This window comes from Cricetulus griseus (assembly GCF_003668045.3).
Source record: "Cricetulus griseus strain 17A/GY chromosome 1 unlocalized genomic scaffold, alternate assembly CriGri-PICRH-1.0 chr1_0, whole genome shotgun sequence".
NCBI classification, from domain to species: domain Eukaryota; kingdom Metazoa; phylum Chordata; class Mammalia; order Rodentia; family Cricetidae; genus Cricetulus; species Cricetulus griseus.
The window spans coordinates 119,604,861-119,626,055 of NW_023276806.1; the positions used below are offsets into that span (position 1 = coordinate 119,604,861).

A 21,195-nucleotide genomic window follows, 5' to 3' on the forward strand; every position below is an offset into this window, starting at 1 on the left:
AACAAACAAAAATGTCATTACAACTACCTTCCCAAAATTAGGGCTAATATCCAATTACTTTAATATTCCACAGAGTAACTTTAAAATTCTAATTTTGCTACATTGCTTTGTCACACTCTCACATTTTGAGGAGCTTCTGAAGTGAACAAAATTTAAAACACAAATAATCCATCCATATATTAAAAACATGCAGGTAACACATAATCACTTTAACTTAAAAGCTCTAAAATCAGAAGAAAATACAATTGCTATGTGCAAAACAGAAACATCATGAATATTGGCTACAAAATTAATGAACAAACATTTTAAAAGTTTCAAGTCAAGCTTAAGAATTAATTAGAAAGCAGATGTAAGCCAGGCGGTGGTAGTGTACGCCTTTAATCCCAGTACTCAGGAGGCAGAGGCAGGGGGATCTCTGTGAGTTCCAGACCACCCTGGTCTACAAGAGCTAGTTCCAGGACAGCCTCCAAAGCCACAGAGAAACCCTCTAGAACCCCACCCCACCCCCAAAAAAGTAAGAAAGCAGGTGTAGTGAGTCATATAATCCAGCACTCAAGAGGCTGAGGAAGGAGACTTGTGGGTTACAGGCCAGCCCTGGGGTACATGAGATTTGGTCTAAACAAAAAAAGTAAAAGGGGGGAATGAGTATGTGGCTGAATGGGTGGCACAAGCTTGTCATCCCAGCACTAGAAAGGCTGAGGCAGGAGGACTGTTAGTTTGTGGTTTGTCTGAGCTAGGCTACACTTCAGCTTCCTGGCCAGCCTGAGCTACATAATAAAATACTAGCTCAAAAACAAAAGTGTGTAGTCTAACAGATCCCTGAAAAACACATTAGAAACTGTCAACTTGCTTGGATCTGTGAAGGGGAAATGGAAAGAGTTAGGTGGAGAAACAGGGAAGAGAGTGATACACTACATCCTTGCTTGTCTTTCCAAGTCATATCATGTTCATGTATCATTCATTCTTAAATGATTTCAGAGAATAACATAACTCAACCTCACTTTAAATCTTTTTGTGGAACAAAGTAGAAAACAAAATTAAGAAATAGCTTATTAGACTTCTGATTCAGGAAGTGAATACAATACATATCCAAGTGCTCAAAGACTTTCTGAAATGCTCAAATAACATGAAAACAAGAATGGAGCTAAAGTGCACAAGGGAGCAGGGAAGGAAAATGCCCAGGTGTCAGTAAGAAGGGCCAACCTAGACACATAAGCAACAGCTGACACCAAGGCACCTCCAGGCTTATTAAGTCTACAAAGATGAAATGTCCATGCTGGCCTATTATACTGTAAAGCTGGAAGTAAAATCCCTATTTTGAGACAAGATCCTGAGAAAGGCTGATCAATATGTGAAAAGCTCTAATCATATATTCTGACAAGCAGCTGGGAAGCTGTTATACCTGCCCTGACATACTGGAAGGGTGGAGGGAGACACCTATGAGAATCAAAAATTTCAGACATTTATCATGTATGGGTATAAAACCCAAATTCACAGTCCCTGCATAGCCTTCTAATACAATCCACACATTAAATTTGATGGAACAAAATGGCAAAGCAGGGCTCTGTAGCAATCTTCCACCAGAGGAAACATCAACTTGAAATATCTGCACATGGATCTCCCTTCATGAGACCCAGGTGAGACACATTGGAGATAGTCACAACATAATAAGAAAAGATGTTGGAGAAACCATTCACATTACCTGTGTTACCCCTCCCCCAGACTCAAGCAGACTCTCTCAACCCCTAGTTCTAGGCTGGTACCCACTCACTAAATGAACAACCTACCCTTGCCCTAGATAGGACTCATAAACTCTGTGATATGGTCAGGCATTTAGTTGACTGCATCAGCCACAACAATCAGAAGGTTCCAGTCCAAGGCTAAGCCATTCCTGGAGGCCACAGGCTATGAACCCAGGCTGCATTCTTCTTCTTCTTCTTCTTCTTCTTCTTCTTCTTCTTCTTCTTCTTCTTCTTCTTCTTCTTCTTCTTCTTCTTCCTCTTCTTCCTCCTCTTCCTCCTCCTTCTCCTCCTCCTCCTTTCTCCTCCTCCTCCTTCTTCCTCTTTCTCCTCCTCTTCTTCTTCAATGTATTATTCAGTTCCAAGATTTGCATTGGATTTTTTTATTTAAATTTTAATCTGTTAACTTTCACTGATGAAATCTCTGAATTGGTTTTCTGTATTTAAAGTTTTAATTTTCCTCAAAGCAGTTAAGTGAATTCTTTGTTAGGTGGATCAGATAATCTATTTTGCTAGGATCAGTAGTAGGTGACATTTGTCCTTTTAGCATGCCATGGCTCCCTGACCTTTTCCCTGCCTACCCCCAGGTCTGATCCTTGCTACTGTCCCTCTGTTTCTATTTGTAGATGAAGAAAGTATTTGTTTTCAGTCCTTGCCATATGGCATGCTAGGCAAGTACTCCATGATCAAGTTGCACTTTCAGGCTTAATAGCTAAAATTCTGAAAACAAACATCCTTGTTTTCAAATTTCCTTAAAAAAAAAATACTTATACAACACCCTTGTTAAAATAATTGCAAAGGGTTTGAAACAGAAATTTTCAGGCATACTAAATATTCAAGTTTATTTCCAATGTGTTCACTACAAGTAAGGCATCATAAGATATCCACCAAACAGAATGCTCACCATAATGGCCTTTGACTATTTATTTGAATATATCTTTGGTGCCCAATACTATGCCTGACAGAACACAGGAGAGATGATTCAGTCAGTAAAGTGCTTGTCACACATGAATGAGGACCTGAGTTTGGCCCCAGTACCAACATAAAAGGTGGGGCAAGATGGTACAAATCTATAATCTCAGCACTAGGAAAGCAGAGATAGGAGGATCCCTGGGACTTGCTGGATGGCCACTCTAAGGTAGGCTAGGAGCTCCAGATTCAATTAGCAACCCTGTATCAAAAACTAAAAAGGAATATGATCACAACAGACCCCCTATGGACTTCAGTCTTCCACATGCAAAGTACAAATGCACACACACCCAAAGGTACTAGAACAGATTTTTCTCTTGAGTGTAGAAGACTAACACAGAACCCAACAAAACAGGTCAGTTTCAGGTATCCATTATTTTGTTGGGCTCTGAAAACTTTTTGTAAAAACTAACATCCCATATAAAACTACTTTATATATGACAATCCCTTCAAATTCTTTCCTATTCACCACCATGCCAATTATCACTTGATTATATACTTAAAATAATTTCTATGTCTAGGTATAATTCTTCAAATGAATATTGCTGTCCATGAAGGAAGGGTCTATAACTCGTGTGCACACTCAAGACAACTAGCACAATGCTGAACAATAGATAATTGGCTGCCTTTCCATAACCACCATCCCAAAATCTCATTATTATTTGGTCAGGATCAGACCCTCTTCTATCACCTAATTCCAGAAAATGGAACTGTATCCTATAAGGATTGTGTTTATAGATGACCTACTTGCAACAATAAAAAGCCTATATTAAAATTATCTATATTCTAGTTTATGCTCATTATCCCTACCATTCACCCTTCAATGTAATAGATACACATATTTTTATCATACATGTAAAATGTAGTCATTTGAATGAAAATGGCCCCATAGGCTCACAAGGACTGGCACTATTGGGAGGAGTGGCCTTGTTGGAGGAAGTGTGTCACTGGAGGTGGGGTTTGAGGTCTCAGAAGCTCAAGCCAGGCCTAGTGTGTTTCATTCTCTTCTGCTGCCTGCTGATCCAGATGTAGAACTCTCAGCTACTTCTCCAGCACAATGTCTGCCTACAGGCTGTGAGACTTCCCACCATGACAATAATGGACTAAATCTCTAAAGTGTAAGCCAGCCCCAATTAAATGTTTTCCTTTATAAGAGTTGTCATGGTCATGGTGTCTCTTCACAACAATAGAACACTAATTAAAACAAACTACTTAAGAAACCCTGAAAAAGTCATAAATTAACATCCAAATCACCAGTACTCTATTTAATAAAATCCTCTCTTCAAAAACAGTATTATTGAAAATTCAAAAACTTATCTGTCTGGCTAACTTTAACATAAGATCCAAAGCCTGGTCTGTCTTAGTCTGCCATAAGAGAATACCACAACCCAACAACTTGAGCAACAGGGACTATGCTAAGTGGTAGAGCTGCATAAGGATGCAGGAAAGCCTATATTCAATTCCCAGCACCACAAACTTTAAAAAAAGAAATTTATTTTTTACAATTGTGGGGAGTGTGGGAGTTCAAACCCAAGTGCTGGTCCATTAAGTTTCCAGTGTGGGCTCTCTTCTTAGCTAGCAGCCTGCTACCTTCTACATCCTCCCATGCTAGAGAGATCACTGGAAACTTCCTCTTTGATGAGAGCTCCTCTAATATGAGAGCTCTACCCTTAAGACCTCATTTAACTTTAAATCAGTTCACTACAGAGTCTATTTCTAGTATACAAACATGGGTTAGGTTTTCAACATATGAATTTTGGGAAGACACAATTCAGTCCATATCATCATTTACTGAACCTTCTCTCTTTAATCTAAATTTAGAGATATGTGAATGAAGAAAAACTAGAGAATCTAAATAGACAGTATCACAAAAGCTTGGAGTGCTAGGAAATTAAATAGCTTACTTGCCCTAAGTTACATCACTAGCCAGTTACAGAATTTAACATGAAAAATCATGTCCATTCAATCAAGCTTTCATAACACATCATAATAACAGTGATGTCACTGGGTATGATGTTAGAACTTGAATTTCTCATAACTTGAATTTTCTTTTAAAAAGATTTATTTTTACTTGTGTACATATGTGAGGGAGTTGGTGGGGATGGCAGGTGAATGAAGTGGCTACAGAGGCCAAAAGAAGACATCAGATCCCTATGCCCAGAAGGAGCCAGCCCATACAAAAGGAACTCAGTGGTATTTTTGTGGACTTTTTATTTCATTTTGTTTTGTTTTGCTTTGCTTTGAGGTTTGTTTGTTTGTTTTTTGAATTTTTGGTCTTTTTCTTATTTGATTAAATGAAAATGGGGGTTTGTTCACATTTCTTGTTTTGAGGGGTTTTTTTTTCTTTTTTTCCATCTTTTTTTTATTTGAATTAGAAACAAGATTGTTTTACATGTAACTCCCAGTTCCCTCTCCCTCCCCTCCTCCCCTACCATCCCCCCTCAACTAAAACCCTACCTATCACATATCCTTTCTGCTCCCCAGGGAGAATGAGGCCTTCCATAAGGTGTCATCAGAGTCTATCATATCCTTTGGGATAGGGCCTAGGCCCACCCCCGTGTGTCTTGCCTCAGGAAGTATTCCTCTATGTGGAATGGGCTCCCAAAGTCCACTCCTATGCTAGGGATAAGTACTGAACTACTACAGGAGGTCCCATAGATTTCCAAGGTCTCCTCATTAAAGCCCACGTTCTTGGGGTCTGGATCAGTCCCATGCTGGTATCCCAGCTATCAGTCTGGGGACCAAGAGCTCCCTGTTGTTCAGGTCAGCTGTTTCTGTGGGTTTCATTGAGTTTTTTTTCTATTTTCTGATTTTTGTAAAGAAAGAACATAAAGTTGCATGGCTAGGGAGGTAGAGAGTTTCTATGAGGAGTTGGAAGAAGGGAAAAACAAGACCTCAGCATAAAACCAGACACATTGCCCAGCACTCAGGAGGCAGAAGCAGGTAGATCTCTATGAGCTCAAGGCTAGCCTGGTCTATAGAGCAAATTCCAGGAACAGCCAAAGTTACACAGAGAAATCCTGTCTTGGAAAAAAATAAAATAAAAAACAAAAACCAGACACATTAAACCTGATAGAAAAAAAAATAGAGAATAGCTTTGAATACATTGTCATAGGAGATAACTTCCTGAACAAGCACTAAGATCAACAATTAATAAATGGGACCTCTGGGGCTGGAGAGATGGCTCAGAGGTTAAGATCACTGACTGCTCTTCCAGAGGTCCTGAGTTCAATTCCCACATGGTGGCTTACAACCATCCGTTATGAGACCTGGTGCCCTCTCCTGGAAGCAGAATGTTGTATACATAATAAATAAATAAAATCTTGAAAAAAAAAATGGTGAGGTAGCACAACCTTTAAAAAAAAAAAAAAAAAAAAAAACAATAAATGGGACCTCATGAAACTGAAAAGCTCCTGTAAGGCAAAGGACACTATCAAAAGGACAAAATGGCAGCCTACAAAATGGGAAAAGACTTTTTATATAAATGATAGAGGACTAACATCCAAAATATATAAAGAACTCAGGAAACTAGATATCAAAAAAACAAATATTCAAATTAAAAATGGAGTGCAGATCTAAACACAGAATTCTCAACAGAGGAATCTCAAAAAGCTGAGAAGCACTTAAAGGAATATTCAATATCCTTAGCCATCAGGGAAATACAAATCAAAATTACTTTGAAATTCCATCTTGGCTAGGATCAACAACACAAGCCAAAGCTCATGCTGGTGAGGTTGTGGAGCAAGGGGAACATTTCTCCATTGCTGGTGAGAGTGCAAACTTGTACAGCTACTTTGGGAATCAATATGGCAGATCCTCAGAAAATTGGGAATCCATCTACCTTAAGACCCAGCTATAGCAATCTTGGGCATGTACCCAAAGGACACTCCGCCTTACCACAAGGACACTTGTTCAGTTACATTCATTGTGGCTTTATTCATAATAGCCAGAAACTGAAAACAACCTAGATGTCCCTCAACCAAAGAGAGAATTAAGAAAATAAGTATATTTACAAAATGGAGTATTTAGATGTTTAAAAAAAAATGACATCAAGAAATTCGAAGGCAAAGGATAGAACTAGAAAAAAAAATCATCCTGAGGTAACCCAGACCCAGAAAGACAGACACAGTATGTACTCACTTATAAGTGGGCATTAGGTGCTGATAATCAAGCTACAATACAAAGACTCAGGGAGGTTAGTTAAGGAGAAGGGCTCTGGGGGAATTCATGGATCTCCCTGGGAAGGGGAAGTAGAATAAGTTTTGAGGGTGGACTGAGAGTAGGTGGGGAGGGATCAGGTGAAGGAGGGAGAGATGAAGGAAGAAATACAGGGAGAGACAGCTGGAATTGGGAGGCATTTGGGGGTCGGTCTGTCAACCTAGTGCACTGGAAACTCTCCAGAATCCATGAGTTTGACCCTAGTGAAACTCCCAGTAATGAAGGATATGGAGTCTTCTGTAACAAGGCAAAACTTCCAGTGGTGGGACTGGGTTGCATTCTCGGTTGAGTTGTTGGCTGAGGAGATTCCATGGAGATCCCTAAACAACCCAGCCTGCTGCTAGGACAGAGGGCTGCTCTCCAAAAACTGATGGAGGAAGGGGGAATTGCTGAGGACAACATCCTTACATCTCAGTGAATGACTTCACCCCTACAGTCTAGTCTCTTTGGCCTAGGAAGGTACTCTGCATGCTACAGAAAGAGAAACCTGGACACCAACCAACCACAAAACCCTCCACCAACAAAATGTCCTGCCTGCAAGATGTGCTAGGGCAATGGTGACTCAGAATATATGAGAAGTGGCCAACCAATGTCTGGTTTAACTTGAGGCCCATACCACAAAAGGAAACCCCCATCCTATACTGCCTAGATGGGCAGGAACTGGAGACTGGCTAGCCCAGATATCTATGGTAGAACCAAACAGGACTGTTCAAAAAGAAAGCAATGAAATGATTCCTAATGATATTCTACTACACTCATTGTCTAGTCATCATCACAGAGCCTTTCTCCAGTAGCAGATGAGAGTGGGTGCAGACACCCACAACCAAACATGCAGAGAGAGAGTCTAAACTGGAGGTCTCATCAAGTCCCTTCCTCTCAGATCTTGGGAAACCCTGAGGAAGAGGGGTTGTAGGAGTCAGAGGGGATGGAGGACACCAAGAGAGCATGAGTAGACTGCTCCCTAACAATTTATTGCTCATTATTACTACCTAGAGATTTCTGTTCTGTTACCACAATCTGTCTCTGTTGTGGGATATTTGTATACTGTGTGAAGATATATTATTGCTGTGATTGGTTTAATAAAGAGCTGAACAGCCTATAGCAGGGCAGGAGGTATAGGCAGAACTTCCAGGTAGAGAGAGAGGAAGTAGGAGATAAATCTAGATGCAAGAAAGATACTATAGAATGAATGAGACACACAGGATGGAAGAGAGGTAAAAGCCATGTGGCAAAATGTAGATTAATATAAATGGGTTAATTTAAGTTATAGGAGTTAGTGGGACAAGCTGAAGCTAAGGCTGAACTTTCATAATTAATAAGTCTCCCATCTTGTTATTTGGGAGCTGGCAGCCCAGAGAAAAAGACAACTACATGTCTCTCCACAGTTGAACTGAGTTTTGTAAGCTACTTTGGCCATTGTGGAACAGCTAGCTACCCGAACAGTAAACATGATGTTTATTTTTACCTAACATCATACTTGTCTTACCCAGCCAGCCACACAAAGTTTTAGTTCAATGCTGTCTGGCTTAGGACAAGTAGTATTAATTATGTCATTTAAAGGCACATTCACTTGGAGTTTCTGTAAGTACCTCACACATAAAATCATAATGAGAAAAAACACTTTCCTTTTTTTTTTCTATTTGTTTGTTTGTTTGTTTTTGAGACAGGGCTTCTCTGTATAGCCTGGACTGTCCTAGAACTTGCTCTGTAGACCAGGCTGGCCTTGAATTCACAAAGATCCACCTGCCTCTGATTCCCAAGTGCTGGGATTAAAGGTGTGTACCACCACTGCCCAGTGAAATAAGCCATTTTTTAAAACCTCAGATTTTCAAAAGTTTAACTCTCCAGTGTTGCATAATATTATTTTAAGATGTGTTACATTTGTTTATACTGTGGAACATTTGTTTAATGATGCAAAGATGTATTGCATTCTTTTGTTTCATTTGTTTAACTCTGTGAAGCTGTGTTCCTTTGCCTTGGAACACACTTGATTGGTCTAAAAAACAGCTAAATGGCCAATAGCAAGGCAGGAGAAAGGGTAGTTGGGGCTGGCAAGCAGAGAGAATAAATAGGAGGAAAAATCTTGGAAGAGAGATAGAAGATCAATGATCAAGAAAAAAGGAGGCCAGTCACCCAGCTACACAGCCAGTCACAGAGTAAGAAGGAAAGAAAAGATATTCAGAAATAGAGAAAGGTAAAAGCCCAGAGGCAAAAGGTAAATAGGATAAGTTAAGAAAAGCTGGCTGAAAATTCACCAAGCTAAGTCCAGGCATTCATAAGTAATAATAAGACTCCATGTGTTTGATTTATTTGGGAGCTGGGTGTCGGATCCCCAAAGAGCTAAAGCATAAAGAGTAAAGAGTAAAAAAAAACCACCAACACTCCAACCTTATTACTCCATTTTCAGCACTCATTAATTACATAGCAGCTTCATAAATAGCAGGTTTACTTTTGGAGAATAACAGTTAAAAATTTTTAAATCCAGGAGAAATTTTAGGATACTTACAGATGTCTGGGACATACTTGACTGTTGTGTGACACTTCCTGTGGGGGATGTAGATGGTCTTCCACTGGACAAACTTGCCTAAAATAATAAAACTATTATAATATGTCTATAAAAACTTAGTTAAAAACTTCCTTGGGGAGGGAACCAAACACTTCCTTGAGCCACAACTACAATAAAAATTCTCCAAGTCTTTGCATGAAACAAATAATTTTACAAGATGGCTTGACCCTGGTCATTTTTAAAGAAAAAGCAAAGATAAAAACAGAGGCCCCACTGGCTAGTCTCACTTCTCCATTTCTGTATGTATTTATTTTATGTTACTGTATACATGTGCTTCACAGAACACAACTTCTACTGTGTGGATCCCAGGGATCAAACTCAGTTCATCAAATTTTTTGCCAAGCTTAGCAGCAGGTGCCTTTACCCTCTAAGCCATCTCCATGACCCTAATATTGTTTTATTAGCTACACTCTCATACAGTACATTCTATTGGTAAACTGTCATATGTTATCTGAAGTCACTGAGCAGCATGTACTATTATGCATGTTTATTATGTCCCAAGCAGGTCTATTATGTCAAGTATCTACTGAGACCCCCTTGCCTGGGAATGGGCTGGACCTCACTAACTCTGTGGCACAAGGGAAGACACATAACAGCCTAAGAGTAAAAAAAAAACAAAAAACAAAACAAAACAAACAAACAAACAAACAAACAAAACAGCTAGAACACAAACCATCCCCATCCAAATAAAAGTGCCTGCACTGGGGCTGGAAAGATGGCTCAGTAGTTAAAACAGCTATCATGCAGATGGAGCAGAGTTGGATTCCCAGTATCCTTGGAGAGTGGTTCACACTGCCTGTAACTCCAGCTCCAAGAGACCCAATAGCCTCTCTGGCCTCCACAGGCACTAGCATACAGATGTGCATACAAACACACACACACATACGCATACATAAAATCCTTAAATAAGTAAATAATAAAAGGGAAAGAAAATCTGGAAGTTCAGCCATAGGGAGAAGGAGTGTGGGTGGAGCTCAACCATGCAGAGAAAGCTCAATTGGAAAATCTAAACGACTCCCTCATTTCTCTGTTATTTTTTGCTGGAGTTTGTAAGCACAAATTTGATGATGTTATCCAGATACTCTGCTCCAACTCGACATGTCTAATGGGAGCTCTGCTGGATGTCTGCAAGCCCCTGACCTGATGGTATGACTTCCCCCCTGTTACTTATGCTACTACTTGGGAGCCTTACCTCAGGGGACACTTCTCCATCCAGGACACTGTTAGGAAAACCAACTGCCTCAATGGGGTTTTGCCCTGCTGGTTGTTTTGAACACCTGATTTGATGTCTTCTTTCTATTTATCTATCCTTTTATTTTCACTTACTATCTACTTAATAAACTCATTCATTCAAAATAAAAAAAAAATGCCAGGTGGGGGTGGGGCATGACTTTAATCCCAGCAGTCCAGAGGCAGAGGCAGGTGGAGCTGTGAGTTTGAGGCCAACCTAGTCTAGAACAGAGTGAGTTACAGGACAGCCAAGGCTACACAAAGAACGCTGTCTCACCCAAAAAACAACAACAACAAAAAAATGACTATGATAGATCACTCTCCAGACTGTAGAACAATTCATCAATTTCACTCTACTATTGTCTTTAAAATTGAGTTCCCTACTCCATAAAAAAGAAGCTAAGAGCTGCAGAGACAGCTCTGTGGGTAAGAACACTTGCTCTGTAAGCCCAAGGACACTGAATTTGGATCCCTAGCATTCACATAAAAAGCCAGGCATGGCTTTACATTCTTTTAAACCCAATATTGAAGGAAAAGGGCAGGGAGATCCTGCAGACTGTAGCCTAGCTGAAACAGTGAGCTTCTGGCTCCAGAAAGACCCTGTTTCAAGGCAATCAGATGGGAGAACTACAGAGAAAGAAAACTAAGAAAGATACTGGTATCCTACTCTGGCCTCCACAAGTGAACATAGGTACACACATTACACACTTGGATACACATACAGGCTAATGTGTAAATCACACACAATACACCAAAACCACTAATAACTGTTAAAAAAGAAAATGAAGCCAGGCAGTGGCAGTACACACCTTTAATCCCAGCACGTGGGAGGCAGAGGCAGGTGGATCACTGTGAGTTTGAGGCTAGCCTGGTCTACAGCGTGAGTTCCAGGACAGCCAGAGATACACAGAGAAACCATGTCTCAAAAATCAAACAACAAAAAAAACTCTACTATTGAAGCCTGGCATAGTGGTACACATCTCTAATACCAGCATTTGGGAAGCAGAAGCAGGTGGAGCTCTATAAGATTGAAGCCAGCCTGGTCTACAGAGTGAGTTCCAGGACAGCCAAGGCTACACAGAGAAACCCTGTCTTGAAAAACAGAGAGAGAGAGAGAGAGAGAGAGAGAGAGAGAGAGAGAGAAATTAACCAGGCAGTGGTACACTTAATCCCAGCACTTGGGAGGCAGAGGCAAGCAGATTCTCTGTGAATTCAAGCCTACAAAGTGAATTCTAGGACAGCCAGGGCTACACAAAGAAACCCTATTTCAAAATAATAATTTCAAAAGTACACTATTGAAAAGAAGCAAGAGCTGGTACCTACAGATATCAGAATTTTTTTTCAGGTTCTTAGAATTTAGATTATTTTCTGGTGAGATTTAAGATTAACAACTAAATCTCACAAAAAGTTAAAACTGTACAATATTAATGATAATGTATTTTAAAATACAAACCTTTAGTCATAAAATCATGTTATTGATAGAACTAATTTCACTTTTAAGAAAGGTACACACATACACACACATCTGTATACTGTCACATGGCCACCTCTGAAGAACAGGAGTGACAGGTATAGAAAGAATGAGCAACTCTACCCCATCTTCCTCTTGTAATTTTATTCCATTTGATGTTCTTTAATGAATATAAACTACCTATATAATAAAAATAACTTACTTTTGCTTAAAAAAATGTAATTCATATAACCTTAAGTATTCAATGTTGTCCCTAAAATTTTAGAGACAAAGTATACCATATAGAGAGCATTTATCTAGCTTAGATAAAGAGCAACAAGACAACATACAAAATATACCCATTCTCCTCCCAGTGAACTTGTATTTATCGGCCAGTATACTAAACTACCTCCTCTAGGGAAACAATCACAGGACATTTCAGAACGCTGACAGATGAACACCTGCCAAGTTATCTTAGGTTATTACCGTATCTAACATAAACTGAGGCCTCACAAATTGTCCACTTATTTTCTCACCTGAACAGCAGCAAGGCTCTGGAGCTGGGAGCTGCTTAGATGCTGCTGCTGAAGAGCAGCTGTGTGCAGCATCAAGTGCTGTTGCTGAGCCGCGTACATCTGCTGGAGGTACTGAGCAGCCGAGCTGGGAGGGCGGTGCAATGCCTGTTGGATTACCTGTGATGAGGTAAGGGACCCTATGTCAAACCAGCATCTCAACCTCTGTCCTCCCCCTCGGCTTCTGAGGTTTATGCATGCTGAGCACAGACTCCACTGTAACTCCAGATCAACCATTAGATTAACCATAAACTTAGGATAGAAAGTGACAGCTTAAGTTTTTACGACTTTAATATTCAATATCATTAAGCTTATTGACACATTTACCTATTGTTACTTATCACTACTAGGTTAAATTACCCAGATGATTCACTTAAAGTAAAATGGGACAAATATGTGAAATCTTAAATCTCATTAGTAGTCCAAAAACTTATTAATTAAAGTGGTACAGCAATTTACAACTTTTGGACAGACAAAGATCCAAAAGATTACTACTACTGACTAGGAAAATAACCCTTCCTATACTAGCAGTAAGAATTTAAGTTTTATAGCCTTTCTATATACAATGTGGTAGGTTTCAGGGCATATGTATACAGAGTGCTTTCGCCATGTATCATTGCAAACAGTAATACAGACATGCAATGACCACCAGCTACATGACCAGCAAGTACATAAAAAGGGCTAAAGAAGTGAATTTTAACTTTAAACTGAACTTGAATATTAATTTTAATATAAATCGCTACAAGTATACCTAGTGATTCTGTATTACATAATGGAGATATAAAGCTATACAATATAAAGAACCAATACATTACAAAGTGAAGAAAATAATTTTGAGTAGGATACCATTTGATCTTAAAAATTCTGAAATATTCAAGGAGATAAGGTGAGTATATTAGCAATGACCTTTAGTGTCTGGTTTAAACATTGTATAAGATTTATAAGATTCTCAGCCAGGGAGTGGTGGCACACACCTTTAGTCCCAGCACTTGGGAAGCAGAAGCAGGCGGATCTCTGTGAGTTCAAGGCCAACCTGGTCTATAGAGCAAGTTCCAGGATATCCAGGGCTACACAGAGAAACCATGTCTCAAAAAACAAAACAACAACAACAACAAAAAAAAAAAAGGCACGTCTCTTTAAAAATGACTCAATTTTTTATTTTTAAAAAATATCTGATTTTTTTGTTTCCACAAAGGAATAGTCTTAATTATCTCTTAAAAATTGTATTTCTTTATTTGTGTACTGGTGTACCATGGCATACATATGTGTGTGAGGTCAGAGGACAGCTTACAGGAGCTGGTTCCCTCCTTCCATGATGTGGGCTCTGGGAATCAAACTCAGGCTGTCAGGAATGAAGACAAATGCCTTTATCTGCTGAGCCATCTTATCAGCTCCTGGGACTTTGATGGAAGAGCATTTATTTAAAAAAAAACTCCTAGAATTGGAGGGCTGGCTCAGTTAAGGACCTGAGTATGGTTCCCAGCACCATGTGGCAGTTGACAACCACTTACAACTGTAGTTCCAGAGCATCTGACACCATCTTCTGGATGGTAAGTAGCACATACATGGTACACAGATATACATGCAGGCAAACACACACATTCAAAATGTAGACAGCGCTGGAGTGATGGCTCAGCTGTTTTGAACACTTGCTCTTCCAAAGGACCCAGATTCAGTCCCCAGCACCCACTGTGGTGGCTCTCAACCATCCATAGCTCCAGTTCTACAGGACTGGACACCCTCTTCTGACCTTCCTGGACTTCATGTACTTGGAAGACATACATGCATGCAGCCAAAACACTCTTACACAAATAAATCCAAATATTTTTAATAAAATAGAGTAATTCTGTTAAAAATAAACTCATAAAAATCATTAACTATAGTAATTGTTAATAGATATAAAATCTGAGCATACACAGAGAGGTCAAGTAGTCTAAAATGACAATAGAAAAATCCTCCCTCCATCTGTTCAAAGGATAAGTCAGACTGCCTCATCATGCCCTCTATGACTCTGAAGCAGCATACACAGAGCTCTAATCTCAGCATTGCAGGAGCGTTTTCACAGTAGCAATGGAGTAAGTGTATTCAAATCACAGTAAGACAGGATGTCTGATATAAAGCCAAGAATCCCTTACTCAGATTGCCATGAGTTACTGTTCATTTGCATGTGTTCTTATCTCTCAACAACTACAGATGGTCCCTGCTACAAACTCTTCTCAAGATTCCTAGTTGAGTCCTCAAAGCAGAAGACTATGGATAAAACACTAAATGACTCAGAACAACAATGTTTCTCTTTGGTCAGATAAATCCACATATGATCATTAATTCCATAACAAATATCTAAGAACTCACACTCAAGAGCAAGTGAATAATCAACTTGAGGTCTCATTCTCTCAGTATAGTGATGTCCCGTGTCAGCATAGTCTATTCACCATAGATACCTACTATAATTACACATTATACCATTTTTATTTTGTTTCTCTACTGAAACCAGGGAGACTAGTCCACATGACTAAAAAAGAAAGCTTGAAAGTTAAAGAGCAATTAAGGCTGGGTGGTGGTGTCGCATGTCTTTAATTCCAGCACTTGGGAGGCAGAGGCAGGCAGATCTACAGAGCTAGTTCCAGGACAGCTGGAACTACACAAAGAAAACCTGTCTGGGGAGGGGGGCAGGGAAAACAAATTAGCTGGTTCAATGAACATGGCTTTGAAACATTTTAGATGAGGTAATTCAATGATCTGTAATAACTAGAGTTTGTGATTCCTGTGAGACATATCAGCACCTGCAATGTCTCTAAGTAACATTTCATTTATAAATTTATCCAGCTTAACTGAATAAGCTGGATAAATGAAAAAATAGCATAGTCAAATATCATATTATCTGTATGTTCTTCAATATAATATCCTTCCATACATCACTCACCACAGAGAAAAAAGAGGACGTTAAAAGCATGCTGTGCATTCAAGTTTGAATTTCTGCTACGCTAACTAGGTCTCCAACAGTTCTCTATCTAACATGAAAGAACAGAGCAGAGTGAGCAGTATAGCACAGTGAATAACTTTGATCCCCAGCACAAAACAAAATACAACAACAACTTTAAAGAATGCAATTGAGGGTCCTATAAAATGAAGGCAAATAACATAGAAGCAGCAAGAACACAGAGTAGCTTATAGCAGAAGCTGAAATCAGAAGACCTAGCAGCAATGTGAGTTTGGAATTATTTAGCCAATTTAAAACACTGGTTTTCCCATTTGTAAGATGCCTGCTGTATAAAGGTCTGGTGAAGATTAAACAAAATAATCCACATAAGGAAAGCATTCATTGAATGCTTAGCACAGAAAATAGTTCAATAGACAGATACTATGGTCATTTATTAGTGACCTATAACATCCCCCCCACAGTTCTAGATGTTTCATTTAATTCTCATGATAACTGATAAAAGTACACAGTGTTATCCTCTTTTTACCGTTTCCTGGGACTCAAGAAGATGATTATGTCCTCTGCCCAAGGGCACACAGAGTTCACAAAGAACCCATCAGACTGCAACACTCATGTCTTTTTAAAACAATACTTCATTGTCTCCACTGGTATAAAGTTCAACTAAATCAATTTTACTTTCTCAACTAAGTGACTACATAAAAATCTTTCAAAATATTCTCTTCCCACTCTACCCCAAGAAGCTGTAGAGCCTTCCTGCTTAGTGTTCTTATACCACCTGAAAGTGAGAAGTTCTCTGTAAGTTGCCTGGTGGGCTCAAGTATAAAATAAGCCAGAAAAGCAGCTATCCTAAATATCTAACAATCATATTTTCACTCTTACAGCAGCACTTAAGAGACATTCAATTATAATTTTCCTGACACGAAATCTTATAAGCTTCATGTGGACAAATGTAAGCCCTCTCAACAGTACAATTATTAAATAACTTTATTGGTCTTAAAAAAACTTAATTTTTTTTTCTTTTACTTGGTTTTTGGCAATGCTAGAGATCAAACACAGACTAGCAAGCACTCAGCCACTGAGCTATATTCCCAACCTGAACTATTACAATTCTACTATGGATACGAATCAACACATACAGCTGACATAGGCACAAAACAGTATGACATTTTTCAGTCTTAACCTCCCCATATGGCTGAAATACCTGAACAGCGTGTCGGTCTGAGCCACTGTAGACAGAGATCTGTGGTTGCTGCATTCGAGAGGAGGAAGTGGTGATGGTGGTGGTGGTAGTGCTACTGGCTGTTGTTGACACAGAAGATGTTCCAGAGTTTGGTTCGCTATCCATGGCTGCACTGTGATCCTTAAACCTGGTAGACAACACAAAGGATCAGTACTGGTAAAAAGCACTATCCACTATAAAGAAATAATTAGTTCTGAGTTGAAATGTTTGGGAAGGCCTTAATACAATAAAGCTAGCAACACAGTCACCAAATAGATGGGAAACATACTTCCCCCATATACAGAATAGTCGATGGGTATATCTGCTAAACTGAATTCAAATAACTCAGAACAGTAACTAAAATGAAGCCTACATTGAAGTTTATGTTTGCATTATTGAAAAGGGGGCAGATTTGAGAGACAGGGTCCTAGTCCTAACTAGCAATCTGCAATTGATACCCATTAGAAGTGGAAAATAAATTTTCTCCAATGGAGTCTCACTGGATATATCAATCAACCCACACATCAGGGCAGGTCCCATGCTCAGGAGTAGTTAGACAACACAGAACTTTTGTTGATGTTTTGCTACATTTTGCTTCATTTTGGCAATTTGTGACTAGAATTGGTCTTGTGCCTATTTATTTTGATTTTCATTTTTGTAGGCTTTTGTAGGGAGTTGTATATTTCTGGGGTTTTCTTTTACACCACCTCTCCAGACAGAGTTTCCCTCTGTAGACCAGGCTGTCCTGAAACTCAAGGAGATTCACCTGCCAAAAGGCATGTGCTACCACTGCCCAACAGTTTCTGGGGGTTTGGTTTTGGTTTTATGTTTATTTGTTTAAAAAAGACTGAGAATTAAAAGAACACAAAGTTGAGTAGCAAAGGAGGTAGGGACACTCTGGGAGGAACTGCAGGGGAAAAAACATGATCAAAAATATTCTATGAAAAATTTTTTCCATAAAAAAGATTTGAAGCCAAGTGATGATGGTGGTGATGGAGGCAGGGGCAGAGAGATCTCAGTGAATCTGAGGCCAACCTGGTCTTCAAAGTGAGTTGTCCCAGGACAGACAGCCAAAGCTACACAGAGAAACCGGTCTCAGAGAGAGAGAGAGAGAGAGTGAGAGAGAGAGAGAGAGAGAGAGAGAGAGAGAGAGAGAGAGATATGAAACCAAGCAGTATCAGAGCTCTTTACTTATTTATGTCTTCTTGGGTGTCTGGAGAGAGGAGAGTTGTATGTATGTCTGTATGCCTGTATGCTCCTATACATGTATATGGAGAGTTATGGACAGTTCTGAGCCACAATGTGGCTGCTGGGAATTGATCCCCGGTCCTTTACTAACCGCTGGCCATCTCTCCTAAGGACTTAAATTCACTAGTTTAACTGCAAGTGCCATATGGTTATTGGTATGGTAGCACACACACATGTAATTCCAGCACTTGGGGAAGGTCATCCTTAGCTACATGCCAGGGCTACACAAGACCCTGTCTCTTAAAAAAAAAAATAGCAATTAAAAATCAAAAGTAGTGAGGATGAAGAGATGGTCCCATAGTTAAGAGCACTGGCTACTCTTGCAGAGGACTTGGGTTTCATGCCCAGCACCCACACAGAGGCTCATGACACTCAAAAACTGAGTCCCAGGATCAGATGCCTTCTTCAGGCTTCTGAGGGGCCAGGCACACACCATGTAGTAATGCAGACAAAATACCCATACACATAAAAATCTTAATTGTTTTCAACTCTCAGTAGCCTTTTTTAAAATTAGTCTATAACATTGTCCTTACTAATTCTAGTAACAGTTTAGCATAACAACAGATTAGTACACTTAGGGAAATGAGGTAGCAATAAAAGCAACTTCTTATATCCTAACAAAAATCTTTTTTCACGAAGAATTGCTCTAAAATTTGGGGTGGTGGTAGAATATAATTGATTCACTTTCCTATATACAGCCGGTAAAGTACATTTTTGTATCAAACTTTCTAATCTTTTTCCTCGATACGAAGTTTCACCCAGTAAGAAATATATATTTTGCCAGGCAGTAGTCGTGCACACCTTTAATCCCAGCACTAGGCAGGCAGAGGCAGGTGGATCTCTGTGAGTTCAAGGCCAGCCTGGTCTACAGAGTGAGTTCCAGGACAGCTAGGGATACACAGAGAAATCCTGTCTCAAAAAATGAGAGAGAGAGAGGGGGGGGGGGAGAAATCTATTTTAATAAACTCAAATGTCTATAGTCAATTCCAAAGGCTTCCCATGTTGTTGCACTAAAACCACATTAGTTGTCACTCCGGGGTCAGAAACTCACGTGAAGTTTTACTAGTTTCCTATTTCCTTATCTGTCTTTTTCTCTTGAGAAATAACATTTGAACCACCTGACATTCCCATCGTTGACCAAAATGGAACAAGAACATTTACTTTTTTCTCTAAAACAAAACGGTAGCACTATGGAGCCCAGGCTGGCCTCAATGAGACTCGAAATTCTCCAGCCCACCACACCTGAATTAACATCCAATTTACAAGGAGAAATGTGAAAGGAAAAAAACGGAGGGAAATGATTCTCACTAACTTCTTTTATTGTAAGTTGAATCATACTTTTTTTTTTATACTTCGCTGCTATTTTTTTTTTCTTAATTGCCTTCCAATCAGCAAAGTCTTTTTCTGCTCAGCTGTGCTCTCAAGCCCAAAGGCGATGCCGAGCATTTCTGACTAACCAAAAATGGTCACAGAGAACCTAAACATTAATTCTAAAATACTGGTGAGTGCAACTGGCCAAAAAATCATCGCATCACATTTCGAGGCCTGGTACAAAAGAACACTTTTGATGAGTGCATGGGCTTGGCATGGAAATGCCTGCGCTGTTCAGCTCTGCTACACCCAGGCCTACCAGGAAACCAGTAAGTTTCAAGTCGCTAACCGAGCATACCATCACAGCGCCACACAAGAATGCGGCCCTCCAGGGAGGGAGGCACGCCGCTGCAGCCCGAGCCCGGAGGGGGAGTGCCAGGCAGGAAAGGCCTCGGCCTGGGCCGGCCGCAGCGCCGCCCGGAAGCCTCCCGCGGTCCCCGCGGTCCCCCGGCTCCGCTGTCCAGCCCGCCGCACAGCCCGCCGGACGCCGATGGGCCGCAAAAGTCAGCGCGGAGGCCTGGCGGCTCCCGGCCAGCCCGACACACCTCGGCGGGGCCGCGGCCGGAGTGACAGCCCCGGAAGAGCGCCCCAGGGCTCGTGTCAGGCGACACCCCGCAGGCCCGGGTCCCCAGGGTGGCTGTGCTGACAGGGCCGCGCGGCCGCTGGAGCGGACCGCGCCGCACGCACTCCCGAGAGGAGGCTGACGAGACCGGCCATCCTCCTCCGCCCCTGCCCGGGCTCCTCCGCCACGCCGTGGCTCTCGCCTCTCCTCAGCCCTGCACTGTCAACCTCAGAGCCCTGAGAACTCCCTCGGGGGGACGTGTCGCTGCCCTCACTCGCCCCCCGGTTACGACATCAGTCACCAGCAAGTCACTCACTCCGCTTCCGCCATCTTCTCTCCTCCATCACTAACACGGGGTGCGCATGCGCCTCCCCTTCCCCCTGCAAGAGCCGAGGGGCGGGACTCGAGCTACCCCGGGGTCCCTGAGGTCACGTGAGGCCAGCGAGCCGCTGTCTCCCTCCAACCTTGGCTTTCTGTGAAGTGTCCTGTGTTTCCCTACTTGTCCCCGGCCACCTTCTATTTCTATGCAGAATCTTCGTCTGAGGCCGGGGTCTGCGACAAAAACAGAAAAAGTTCTGCCTAGCGCTGGAAATGTAGAAGTTGATGAGTACTTGCAGAAGCGTGCATGAAGTCCTAGGTTCAATCCCCAGCACCGCATAAACCAGGTGTGGTGGAGCCCCTGGAAAGTGTAGGCACCAGAAATAAAATTTCAATGTCATCCCTGGGCTATATAGAAAGTTTAAAGCTAGTCTGGGATATGTGAAGCAAAAAGAAGGCCAAAAATTGACTTCAACTGTAAAATATTAAAGATGAGGATCTGAAGTGGTCTTTATCTGTGGAGTAGATTTTGTAGACATCTGCACACATATATCACTTTGCTTCACAGATCCATGAAGTGTGTAAATCGCTATTGCTTTTGACAGAAAAGGAAACATACTGATCACAAACAATGTCTCATATTTCCTGAGATAAAATCGGGATTACTGTTGCTGTGATGAAAGACCATGTCCAAAGCACCTTGGGGAGGAAAGGGCTCCTTTGGTTTACTCTTCCATCACAGTTCAATCAAAGGAAGTCAGGATGGGACTCAAACAGGAACCTGGAGGCAGA

The 21,195-nt window shown here is 40.8% G+C and overlaps 1 protein-coding gene across 9 annotated transcripts in view; it reads right to left on the reverse strand.

The window, feature by feature from the left end:
• Positions 1 to 20,501, reverse strand: part of Phc3 (polyhomeotic homolog 3) — a 79,967-nt gene extending 59,466 nt beyond the window's left edge. For 7 of the 9 annotated variants that reach the window (XR_004772095.1, XM_027392050.2, XM_027392049.2 and 4 more), the window contains exons 1-4: positions 20,402 to 20,501; positions 16,887 to 17,052; positions 12,709 to 12,864; positions 9,433 to 9,510 (exon numbers count right to left, since the gene is read on the reverse strand). Coding sequence is in view for 8 of the 9 variants with exons in the window: in XM_027392050.2 (XP_027247851.1) it covers positions 9,433 to 9,510; positions 12,709 to 12,864; positions 16,887 to 17,052; positions 20,402 to 20,415 (414 nt within the window). In the remaining variant the exon portion in view is untranslated. Of the gene's footprint in view, positions 1 to 9,432; positions 9,511 to 12,708; positions 12,865 to 16,886; positions 17,053 to 19,821; positions 19,840 to 20,386 lie in introns of those variants that run through there. The other 2 variants (XM_035451871.1, XM_035451872.1) reach the window with 2 other exon arrangements.
• Positions 20,502 to 21,195: the final 694 nt, after the last annotated feature.